Source organism: Rana temporaria, chromosome 5, assembly GCF_905171775.1.
Source record: "Rana temporaria chromosome 5, aRanTem1.1, whole genome shotgun sequence".
NCBI classification, from domain to species: Eukaryota; Metazoa; Chordata; class Amphibia; order Anura; family Ranidae; genus Rana; species Rana temporaria.
In genome coordinates this window covers 202635763-202648102 of record NC_053493.1, presented here as the reverse complement: position 1 = coordinate 202648102, position 12340 = coordinate 202635763, and the positions used below count along the sequence as shown (strand labels likewise).

At 42.1% G+C, this 12340-nt stretch overlaps 1 protein-coding gene across 1 annotated transcript in view; it reads left to right on the top strand.

Annotated features, from left to right (window-relative positions):
* PTPN3 (protein tyrosine phosphatase non-receptor type 3) overlaps positions 1-12340 on the top strand; it is a 268489-nt gene that overhangs the window by 159309 nt on the left and 96840 nt on the right. Inside the window, exons 8-9 of the mRNA XM_040353487.1 lie at positions 6134-6254; positions 10812-10899. Of these exons, the coding sequence (XP_040209421.1) occupies positions 6134-6254; positions 10812-10899 (209 nt within the window). The remainder of the gene's footprint in view (positions 1-6133; positions 6255-10811; positions 10900-12340) is intronic.

The window sequence follows — 12340 nt, the reverse complement described above, 5'->3', positions numbered from 1 at the left end:
CTGAGCCGCTGCGCGCCCCCGGGGGCACGCATCGCGGGGATCGTTGTTGCAGGGTGTCAGTCTGACACCCCGCAACACCGATCAAGGTAAAGAGTCTCTCACGGAGACTCTTTACCACGTGATCAGCCGTGTCCAATCACGGCTGACCACGATGTAAACAGGAAAAGCCGGTTATCGGCTTTTCCTCACTCGCGTCTGTCAGAAGCGAGTTGAGGAGAGCCGATCGGCTGCTCCTGTGACGGGGGGGTTTGTGCTGATCGATTATCAGCACAGCCCCCCCGAGGATGCCCACTGGACCACCAGGGATGCCCACTAGACCACCAGGGATTAAAAAAATAAAGGTATGCCACCCTAGACCACCAGGGATGAGGACACAAAAAATGGATGCCAATCAGTGCCCCCAATGGGCATCACTGATTGGCAGTCATTGTTTGGCACTGATTGGCATCCATTAGTACAACACATACAATAGTGCCCATCTATGCCCATCCGTGCCGCCTATCAGTGCCCATCCATGCCGCCTATCAGTGCCCATCCGTGCCGCCTATCAGTGCCCATCCGTGCCACCTATCAGTGCCCATCCGTGCCGCCTATCCGTTCCCATCCGTGCCGCCTATCCGTGCCCAGCCGTGCCGCCTATCTGTGCCCATCCGTGCCGCCTATTCAAGCCCATCCATGCCGCCTATCAGTGCCCATCCGTGCCGCCCATCAGTGCCGCATATTAGTGCCCATCAATGCCACCACATCAGTGCCACCTCATCGGTGCCCATCATTGCCGCCTTATCAGTGCCCGTCAGTGCAGTACCATCAGTGCCAATCAGTGAAGGAGAAAACGAACTTATTTACAATGTTTTATAACGGAAACAAAAAAAACGTATTTTTTCAAAATTTTCGGTCATTTTTTATTTTTTTTTGCAGAAAATAAATATCCCAGAGGTGATCAAATAACACCAAAAGAAAGCTCTATTTGTGGGTACAAAATGATAAAAATTTAGTTTGGGTACAGTGTAGCATGACCGCGCAATTGTCATTCAAAGTGCAACAGCGCTGAAAGCTAAAAATTGGTCTGGGCGGGAAGTTGTATAAGTGCCCTGTATGGAAGTGGTTAAAAATGAAAGGAACCTTGGTCAATACATCCCCCTTTGTATTGCAGCTTGTATAGCTCCAATCTCTTGGCCCACTTTCATCAGATTTAGCAAGATGGTCATCCATCTGATGATTATATGACATTATGTCTTGGACAGTAATGTTTATAGAATGTATTTCATAGGGAAGGCCATTTTTATAATTTTTTGTGTTATTTTCTTTCTTATTTACCTGGAATTCTCCACCCATCCTCTTTTTCTATCTAAACATGTTTCATTTTTTATGCCTGTATCTATCTTCAGTTGTTGAATAAACTACATATAGCTGTTTCTCTTTGAAATCTATAAATCAAGTTATCATACTCCTCTCTACCTTTTTTTTTTAGGGCAAAATGGCAGTGCCTTCTGGGGGTATTCTGGTGTTTGTGCAAAAAGTACATGATCAGCCCCAAACATAAAGGGACTATGAGAAGTTGGTTGATCTGATGGGAAACAGTAGAGGCAGGGAGCCTATCTGGGATTTCAAATACCTCCAAATAGCTAAAAAACAGTATCTGTTTCATAAACTGACACAAGCTAAGCAATTTAAGCGGGTTGATGGTAAATGCACAAGCATCCTGAGACCCCTTTTAGTTTTATGCATAATATGCTACTTTGATATAGTAATTAACCTAATGTCTGTTAAACATCTTGGGCAATGAATAAATAAAATGTGCGTGTGAAGCCTCGTACACACGACCAAGGAACTCGACGGGCGAAACACATCGTTTTCCTCGTCGAGTTCCTTGTTAGGCTGTCGAGGAACTCGGCAAGGCAAGTTTCTCCATTCCCGTCAAGGAAATAGAGAACATGCTTTCTTTTTGGCTCGACGGGATCCTCGACAGTTTCCTCGTCGAAAAATGTACACACGACCGGTTTCCTCGGCAAAAAATCACAGCAATTTCTTGCTGTTTTTTGCCGAGAAACTTGGTCGTGTGTACGAGGCCTGAGAGTTCCTGGAGTGTTTACCTTGTGTGCTTGTGTAAAGCTAACTGTTCTTTGCTAATGTGTAAATGTCCATTAGAATGTAAATGTGTGGTAAGTTTTCGATTTGCGCAATTGATGTTATATAGACACCAAGCCCAAGTAGTATTGGGTCTACCTAATCTGTGGCAACATTATTTGCCAGCAAAACTGGCAAAACTCGCACAATGGCATGCCACCAATACGCACATTGAGTACCTTGGCTCAAATTTGAAACACTCTCAATGCATCCCTTTCATTTGCCAGAGTTACTCTGGTCCAAATCCGTCCTATAGATTTAGGGGCAGATCCACATACATCTGCGCCGGGCGCAGCATATCTAAGATACGCTACGCTGCCGTAACTTATCTTTTTTAAATTGAATCCACAACGAATCCGCGCCGTAAGTTACGGCGGCGTAGTGTATCTCTCGCAGCGTAAGGGCGCGGAATTCAAATGGCTGTGATGGGGGCGTGTTTTATGTTAATACGTCGTGACCCGACGTAAACAACGTTTTTTTTGACTGCGCATGCGCCGTCCCTGGGGGTATCCCAGTGCGCATGCTCGAAATGAAACCGGAACCAGCCAATGCTTACGACGGTGACGTCATTCTACGCAACTTCCTATTCGCGAACGACTTGCGCAAATGATGTTAAAAATTCAAAATTGTACGCGGGAAGGACTGCCATACCTAACATTGAGTACGCCTCATAATAGCAGCTTTAACTATGCGCCGGAAAAAGCCGAACGGAAACAAGGAGACGGTGAGACGGACAGGATACACACAGAAGGATGGGCACACTTGGATAGACAGGCTACACACTCGGAGCGTCGGCTCATTCTAAATGCCTGGGGCTGTACTGCACTAACAACCATTTATACTGGAATGCTGGCTGTGGGACTAACGCTGTGTCAGCAAGTCCATGAAAAACAAGAAAGGGGAAAAAAGGGGAAAGGGGAAAAAAAACTGATTAAATGGGGAGAACTAAATAGCAAATGGTGGGAGAGGGAATATCAACATACTAATGAATGATGGGAGAGCTTTATTAGCGTAATATAGCTGCTCTGGGTTATTAGTATGTTGATATCCCCTCGCCCACCATTTGCTATTAGTTTTCCCCATTTAATCAGTGCTGCTACAATTTGTATTTATTTTTCTTGTTTTTCATGGAATTGCTGGCTGTGTTGGTCCCACAGGCAGCATTCCAGTATAAATGGTTGTTAGTGCAGTACAGCCCCAGGCGTTTAGAAGGAGCCGATGATCTGAGCACGTAGCCTGTCTATCCAAGTGTGTCCATCCTTCTGTGTGTATCCTGGCCATCTCCTCATCTCCGATGATTAAATTGTACTTTTAATACTACACTTAGGTGGCACTTCCTTGGGTTTTGTCCTTTCACAGATATATCATCCGCCTACTCTACTCCAATCATAAGGGAATCTGTGAACTGAACCCCTGCTGATCACAACAGATTCCTTTAGGAAATCTGCCCTGTGTGAAAAGGGCCTATGTATTACCATTTTTTACTGCTTTGGTATATTACCTTTACCTTTTACAAATTTTCTGTCATGTACAGGACATGCAAGTCCTGCTTACTGATTTGTTTTACTTTAACTAAGGCCCCATGTACACAGGACGCTGCTAAACATATGTTTAGAGGCAGTTGGACGCTTTTTTCAACTGCCCCGTAACTCAATCAATGTTATCGTATGTAACCATGTACACAGTCTCGTTTATTGCCGTTTTTAGGCAGTTGCGTTCAACAGCGTTTCTTTGAAAGCAAAAAAATGGGTTCAGATGCAGAAGATTTCCTTGTTTCAGACACCAAACGCGACTAAACGTGGTTACCCGCGTTTAGCAGCGTTTCGTTTATAGGAGTTTTTCGTTTTTGGCCATTTAAAAATATATAGTTTTTTTTATTATTGAAATGCTTCTAAACGCAAACGCGGCATTTAAACGTGGCAAAACAGATGTTTTAAACGTGGGTTACTATTTGTCAAGTTTAATAATTTAGGAGCAGTTGTAAAAGCGTCCCGTGTACATGGAGCCCTAATGATCACATGTCCTGCCAGTTTGTTATTCTATTGACTGGTTTTGCTTTCTCTCTATTTTTGTCTTTAACCTCCCTGGTGGTATTCCCGAGTCTGGCTCGGGGGGTGGTATTTCAGCACCAATAGCGGTAACCCCGAGCCAGACTCGGGATTGCATCGCAGGATACAGGCAGGGAGTTACTTACCTTGTCCCATGGATCCTGCGATGTCTTCCCGCTTTGTGGGCGAGCTGTCTCCTCGCTCGATTCACACAGTGTCGAGTGCCGTTGAGCTCCGTTCCCTGCAACGTTACGACGCACGGGGGTGGAGATCGGCGCCAAATTTAAAAAAGTTAAAACACAATACACATACAGTATACTGTAATCTTACAAATTACAGTACTGTATAAAATATTTACACCCCCCCTTTGTTCCTAGTGGTCTGTCCAGTGCCCTGCATGCACTTTCATAATATAAATACTGTTCTTTCTGCCTCGAAACTGTAGATTGTCCATAGCAACCAAAAAGTGTCCCTTTATGTCAAAAGTGGTTTTAGAGCAGCTAGAAAACAGCGATAATAAATTGGAATCACTTGCAGAATTGAGCGATAGCGATTTGTGGGGAAATTCGTCATCAAACAATAAATATAATGACAGCGACAATTTTGCAACTGAGCAAATTTCAGTGTTTTTGATTTGATTACATTATTGATTATTTTTTATTATTATTATATTATTATTTTTTATAATTATTTATAGTTATTTATTAGATTATAATTTATGATTTTGTGTTTCAAACGTTATCATACCCCGGATGTCTACTAGACTCTTGTTTAGACAAAATTAAGTGAGTTATTCCTAAGAATTGCAGGCCTACAATATAAACAGGAAGTCCCACTCCTACTGAAGCCCCCACTTCCCCCCCAAAAAAATTACATATACAAATACAAATGTGGCATGTAAGGGGGCAAGGAGTGGTTTAAGCGGAAGTTCCACTTTTGGGTGGAACTCCGTTTTAACTCAATAAAATTGTTTGTAAACCAAAAAATAATGTAAATGTGAGTATGTGTATATAATATGTTTGTGTACTATATTTAAAATGTAGAAATATGGCTTACACACAGGTACTTTAATAATCAGCATGCTATTCAATTATCATATGATATATTCATATTTTATTAAAATAATGTGTAATTTTTAATTCCTACAAATGTCTGACTTATTTCAGTAGGCTCATTTTATTTTTGGCTTGTAAACAAAGGGTTACCTTTTGGTATGCTTTAGTAAATCTATACAATGAATTATAACATATATGTAGCAGTTTAATGTATTCTAATGTTTAGAATACCTTATCTCTATATTTGCTTTTAAACATATAGACTAGTGCACTTAAGTATTGTTTCAGTTTAGGATGAACTGTGTGGCTGTGGTCCAAGCGAATTTGCCAAGGAGCTAATGCTGTTTTCTTAGCTTGAACAGGGATTAAGCTGCTTTGAAAGCTGTTCATGAGTAAAGCTGGAACATCACTAAAAGATTCGGGTGTGGGAGTTCTTGTAGCTCTGGAGTAGAATGTGTATTGGAAGATTACAGAACATTTCAATGTTATTTTTGTAATCTGTCTTGTTTAAACACATAGTTTACTAGCTTTAATACAGAACTGAAATTTAGAAGTATATGGGGTAGAGTAAGCTCACGAGACAGATTGTTAGAAAGTTCTGCACACTATGCAATTTTTCTTGGTAAGCCATTTTATTTTATTATTTCAGTTTAGTTTTTTTTTTTTTTTTTTTTTCCCCTAAGAATAATATTGGGAACAGAGAGTACTGCCAATGTTCAAGGTACTTAAAATGAAACATATTTATATAGTCCACATAATCTCATTTGTCAGTAAATTACATTACATTAATTAAATGACATTATAAAAATAAATTACGCTGTATAGGTGTCAATAGTGGGGTTAAACAACAATGTAACTACTATAATTTATAGTTTTTAATAAACGTTTTCTTTTTTTTTTCAGCTGAATTTGGAGACTATATTTCTTCAGTGCATCTTCCAGGATACCTATCAAATAAAAGCTTTATTCCAGGTCAAGACAATGACTTTATAAGCAAAGTGGAATCCCTCCACAATCAGCACAGGTAATAACCGTTTTAGAGCCTGTTGGGGAAATTCTGCCCTCCTTCTAGATCAGGGGGAGGTAACCTTTCAGAAGTTGAGATCCACCTGGACAACATAGAGGAAATCATCGCCCTTTAAAAAATAAATAAAAGTAAAGCCCCCAATAAAAAGACAGCATGAAGAACACATATTGTGTCAAATCACCCCCCCCCCACTAATGACCTCTGCCCCCCTTTCACATAATCCCCCAGTAATGCACTCTGCTCCCCCACTGCAGTGTTCTCTGCCCCTCTGCCTCCCCCACACTGTAGTGTCCTCAACCCCATGCCCCCCACCACACACACACTAATGTCCTTTGCCCCTCCCACACACAGTAGTATCCTCTGCCCCCCACAATAGTGTCCTGTGCCCCCTTAAAATTAGCAGAAGGACCACCATCATTCTATATCAATAAAGACATATAAAGAAAACACCTGAAACAATACAGATACTCCTCACTTAACAGCTTACCTGTTTACAGATCGCCAGGACTTACGACCAGCTCTCCGCTGGTTCATGTGTAAGAATGTGGAAAGGGCGGCACGGCGTCTTGGCTTCATGCATTGCATCTTGTCTCGCATTCTCAGTTCTCGCAGAGTTTTTGCTATGTATTTACAGTATTGTACTAGCAATCTCCAACACTACTGTGCATACAGTGGTCCAGTAATTTGTCTATAAATTTGTATTGTGTACATTACTACTTGTTTACTGTTCTTTACTGTATGTACAGTACTATGTATACAGTACAGTGCTAAACTACATAGTATACAATACTGCAGGGGTGTCGAACTCAATTTCATCTTGGGCCACATCAGCTTTATGATTGCCCTCAAAAGGGCCGTTTGTATCTGTAAGATTAGATTTCCAGCGCATCCCCTCCCCATATATTAGATGTCAATAGCCACCCCGCCATCAGAAGTTGAGTCCCCCACTCTCCCTTACATCACAGTGCACCCCTCTTTCCTTATGCTGCTGCTGGGAAGAAGCTGGATGCATTGCTTGAAAGCAGAACTTAAGGGTCTGGAGGAGGACCAGAGGAGGGCTGGAGCTCTCCTGCAGCTGCAGGAGAGGTGCGAGGGCCACATGAAATGGCCTGGAGGGCCGGATACTGTATACTGTACTGTATTGTACTTTATTTTGCACCCCATAGTACAAGATGTCAGCAAAAAGTAAGAGCATGACTTCACCTGGGGAAAGCACCAAGAAACAAAGAAAGGCTATTGATCTTGAGTAATGGTCATAAATAACTATGAAGCTCATAGTTAAAAAGCTAAAACAATAGCACATGAGTTGGAGCTGGTGCATACAACTATTTGAACAATCCTGAAAGATAAACATAGAGTGAAAGAGGCCGTTAAAGCATCAACAGGCTTTAAAGCCATAATAACTAGGCAGCAGAAAGGCCTCATTCATGACATGGGGAAATTACTGCCGATCTGATTTGATGCCCAGATACAAAAAAGAGCCCTTTAAAAATTCAAACTAAGGCACTCAGTATCTTTTGAGGCTTTGAAGGTGTTCAAAGGCAAAGAATCGATGGAAACTTTTACAGCAAGCCATGGATAGTTTCAACGGTTTTGTTAGAGATTCAACCTACATCATTGGAGTGTCGGCGATTAGGCAGCAAGACCAGTTTGATAAAATTGCAGGCAAACGTGGCTACTGTCCAGAACAAATCTTTAATGTGGATGAAACTGGTCTTTTTTTGGAAGAAAATGCCCGAAAAGGTCCTATATACACAAAGAAGCTAAAACAATGCCCAGCTTCAGACTTTTGTAAGGACGTTATTATTAGGAATACATTTTATTGAGTTCAAGTTAAAGCCTTTCACTCAGAGAATGGGCATTGAAACAGACTACCAAGCACATGCTGATATTTTACTATCAAGTAAATAACAATACTTGGAAGAAAATTCCAAATTACAATACTAACATGAAATGTATTAAATAAATAAAATTACAAAGCAGACCACACATTCTTCTCCAAAGCTACACCCAGGACTCTATTTTCCATTTCCTCACCATCATCTCCTTTACCCAGGCCATCTATAGCATCTAATGATAACCAATGATAACTTTGACACTGATGATGACTTTAACCCCCCTGGCGGTGTTCCCGAGTCTGGCTCGGGGTAAGATTTTTATACCAAAAGCGGTACCCCCGAGCCAGACTCGGGCTCCCCTTCCTGCAGCCACAGACAAAGTTACTTACCTTGTCCCTGGATCCAGCGACGCCACCGCGCTGTGTAAGCGAGCGGGACCTCGCTCGATTCACACAGTGTCCTCCTGTGCCGTCGATCTCCGTTCCCTGCGAAGTTACGACGCACGGGAGCAGAGAACGGCGCCAAATTCAAAAAGGTAAACAAACACATTACATACAGTATACTGTAATCTTATAGATTACAGTACTGTATGTAAAAAATACACACCCCCCTTGTCCCTAGTGGTCTGCCCAGTGCTCTACATGTACTTTTATATAATAAAAACCTTTCTTTCTGCCTGCAAACTGTGGATTGTCCATAGCAACCAAAAGTGTCCCTTTATGTCAAAAATGGCTTTAGAGCCGCTAGAAAACAGCGATTATAAATTATAATCACTTGCAGAATTGTGCGATAGCGATTTGTGGGGAAATTCGTCATAAAAAAATAAAAGTAATGACAGCGACAATTCTGCAACTGAGCAAATTTCAGTGATTTTGAGTTGATTACATTATTGAATAATTTTTATTATAATTATATTATTATTTGTTATAATTATTTATAATTATTTATTATATTATAATTTATAATTTTTGTTTTTAAAAAAATTTCATACCCGGGATGCCTACTAGACTCTTGTTTGGACAGATTTAAGTGAGTTATTCCTAAGAATTACAGGCCTACAGTAAAAAAACGCCAAATTTCCTTGCAAAATAATGGTACCGCTTTCAGCACCATTTTTCTGAAATAATCATACCGCCAGGGAGGTTAAAGAAATAAATAACAAACATGCCATACTTAACTCCACTGTGCAGTTAGTTTTGCACAGAGTGGCCCCCGATCCTCGTCTTCTGGGGTCCCTGGTTGGCTGTCTCGGCTCCTCCTCACAAGAGCTAACTCCCCTCTGGGAAGCGCTCTCCCAAGGGGGTTAGTTTTCCGGCTAAGTTTGAACTTCAGCAAGTCGTCTTCACCACATCTAGATACATAAATGCATTAAGATGCTGCCATGTGATTGGCTGATTAGCAATTTGTGTTACCAAGCAATTAAACAGGTGTACCTAATAAAATGGCAGGGGAGTGTGTGTGTATTGTGTGTGTGTGTGTGTGTGTGTATACAAATATATATAATCGAGAAGCATGTGATCCACAATACCCCGGAAGTCCTGCTGCACTTAAAGTAAAAGGATATCAACAACATCGACAGCCTAACAAGGAACTTGACGTGCAAAACGATGTGTTTCGCCCGTCGAGATCCTCGGTCGTGTGTACAAGGCTTGAAGCCTCGTATACACGACCGGTTTTCCCAGCAGGAAAACTGCCAGGAGAGTTTTCGGCCAGGGAAAACCAGACGTGTGTATGGCCTCGTACACACGACCGAGAAACTCGTCGTAAAAGAAACATTGTTTTCCTTGACGAGTTCCTTGTTAGGCTTGTCGAAATCTTGTCAAGCTTTTTTTGCATACACACTGTCAAGACAAAATCTCATCGTTCTCAAACGCGGTGACATACAACACGTACGACGGCACTATAAAGGGGAAGTTTGATTCCACTGGCGCCACCCTTGGGGATATATATATATATATATATTTTGCCGAAAATATAAGTTTGATAAATGGTTGTGCAAATATTGTGTAGCATAAAATAAAGATTCAACTACGATATTTTTATTCTACACATCCTCTGCTTTTCCGAAAATATATTTTAACATAAAAAAAAAAAGCTGCAAGAAAAATGTTAAAGGGGTTGTAAAGGTAAAACATTTGTTTCTCTAAATAGCTTCCTTTACCTTAGTGCAGTCCTCCTTCACTTACCTTATCCTTAGATTTTGCTTTTAAATGTCCTTATTTCTTCTGATAAATCCTCACTTCCTGTTCTTCTGTCTGTATCTCCACACAATAATGCAAGGCTTTCTCCCTGGTGTGGAGAAAGCCTCTTGAGGGGGCGATCAGGAGTGTCAGGACGCCCACTAACCACAGCTCCTTTCTCTATCTGCAAAGTAGAGTGTGTCCTGACTTGCCTGCTCCACCCTCAAGAGGCTTTCTCCACACCAGGGAGAAAGCCTTGCATTACTGTGTGGAGTTACAGACAGAAGAACAGGAAGTGAGGATTTCTCAGAAGAAATAAGGACATTTAAAAGCAAAATCGAAGGATGAGGTAAGTGAAGGAGGACTGCACTAAGGTAAAGGAAACCATTTAGGGGGGAAAATTACCTTTACAACCCCTTTAATACCACATAACAAAGCCAGTAACCATAAATAACAAAGCTTGTAGTTATATAATTAACACGCATTTTCTTTAATTCTTTTTTATTCATTTTTTCTTTCCTTTTTTTTTTTTAAAGCGGTCTTGGACAAACTGAAGCAGAGTCGTGCTACATTAACATTGCAAGAACGCTTGAATTCTACGGAGTTGAAATGCACAGTGGTAGAGTATGTTTGACTATGTACTTACACTAGCTTGGCAATAAACCCTCATGTGTTTGTGAAGGCCGAGAGCTCAGTAATAACGTAGACCCTCTTTCAGTTAATTGTGTGCTCAGTTTTAATGTATCAAAAACAAAATAAAAGTAGAACACCTTGAAAAATTATTAAGGGAAGCTTACGTGGAAAAGGGCAAATGCAAAATGTCTTTAGAGGCTACTACAAATGTATCCCTTACAGTGGGGCTGTGCCTGCACTGCAAGGTTCAACTGTACTTCTTGATCTAGGGCAGTGTTTCCCAACTCCAGTCCTCAAGGCACACCAACAGGTCATGTTTTCAGGATTTCCCTCAGATGAAATGGCTGTGGTAATTACTAAGGCAGTGAAACTGATCAAATCACCTGTGCAAAATAATGAAAAGCCTGAAAACATGACCTGTTGGTGTGCCTTGAGGACTGGAGTTGGGAAACACTGGTCTAGGGGACCAAAACAAACAAAAAAAAAGATTACCGTAACTTACCCGCTCATCTTCACAGCTAGACCAGTCCCCACAGCTTCTTCCCCCTCATGCTCCAGTAGTCTAGGGTCCTGATGTTATTAAAACCAAAGCAGGGTCTATAGCCCTGCATTCAATGTGATGACACTAAAGCCCTGCACACACGACCGGGATTACCGGCGGTATAAAGTCCGCCGGGAATCCCGACGGGAAAGCCTACTCAGTAAAGTTTCCCCATGTACACACGGCTGGATTTCCCATCGGGAAAACTGCGGGGAGAGCTTTGGCCGGAAATCCTAAAAAAAACTGCTGGGTTTAAAACCGCCGGGAATCACAGCGGGAAAATAGAGAGCAGGTTCTCTATTTTCCCACCGGGATTCCCGGCAGTTTTCCTGTCGGAAAAACTGTGAGGCCCCGTACACACGACCGAGGAACTCGACGTGCCAAACACATCGAGTTCCTCGTCGAGTTCAGTGTGCAAGCCGCCGAGGAACTTTGCGGGCCGACTTTTGCCATTGAACAACGAGGAAATAGAGAACATGTTCTCTATTTCCTCGCCGAGGTCCTCGTCGGCTTCCTCGGCCGAAAGTGTACACACGGCCGGGTTTCTCGGCAGAATTCAGCTCTGAACCGAGTTTCTGGCTGAATTCTGCCGAGAAACTCGGTCGTGTGTACGGGGCCTGAGGAAGCATACACACGGCCGGTTTTCCTGGCCAAATCTCTCCTGCCAGTTTTTCTGGCAGGAAAACTGGCCGTGTGTACAGGGCTTAAGGGACAGTCCACCACTAGAGAATGGGAGGAAAGCCACCAGCCAGGGGAGATAAGGGTAGAACTGTTTATCCTCTCCCCTAGACAAAACAAACTATTGGCCTTTGCAGTGCTGGCACAGCTCCATAGCAGGGGCTAACTTTTTAGTTCCCCCAGATTTAGGCTTTAAAGCTCAATTCCAGAATA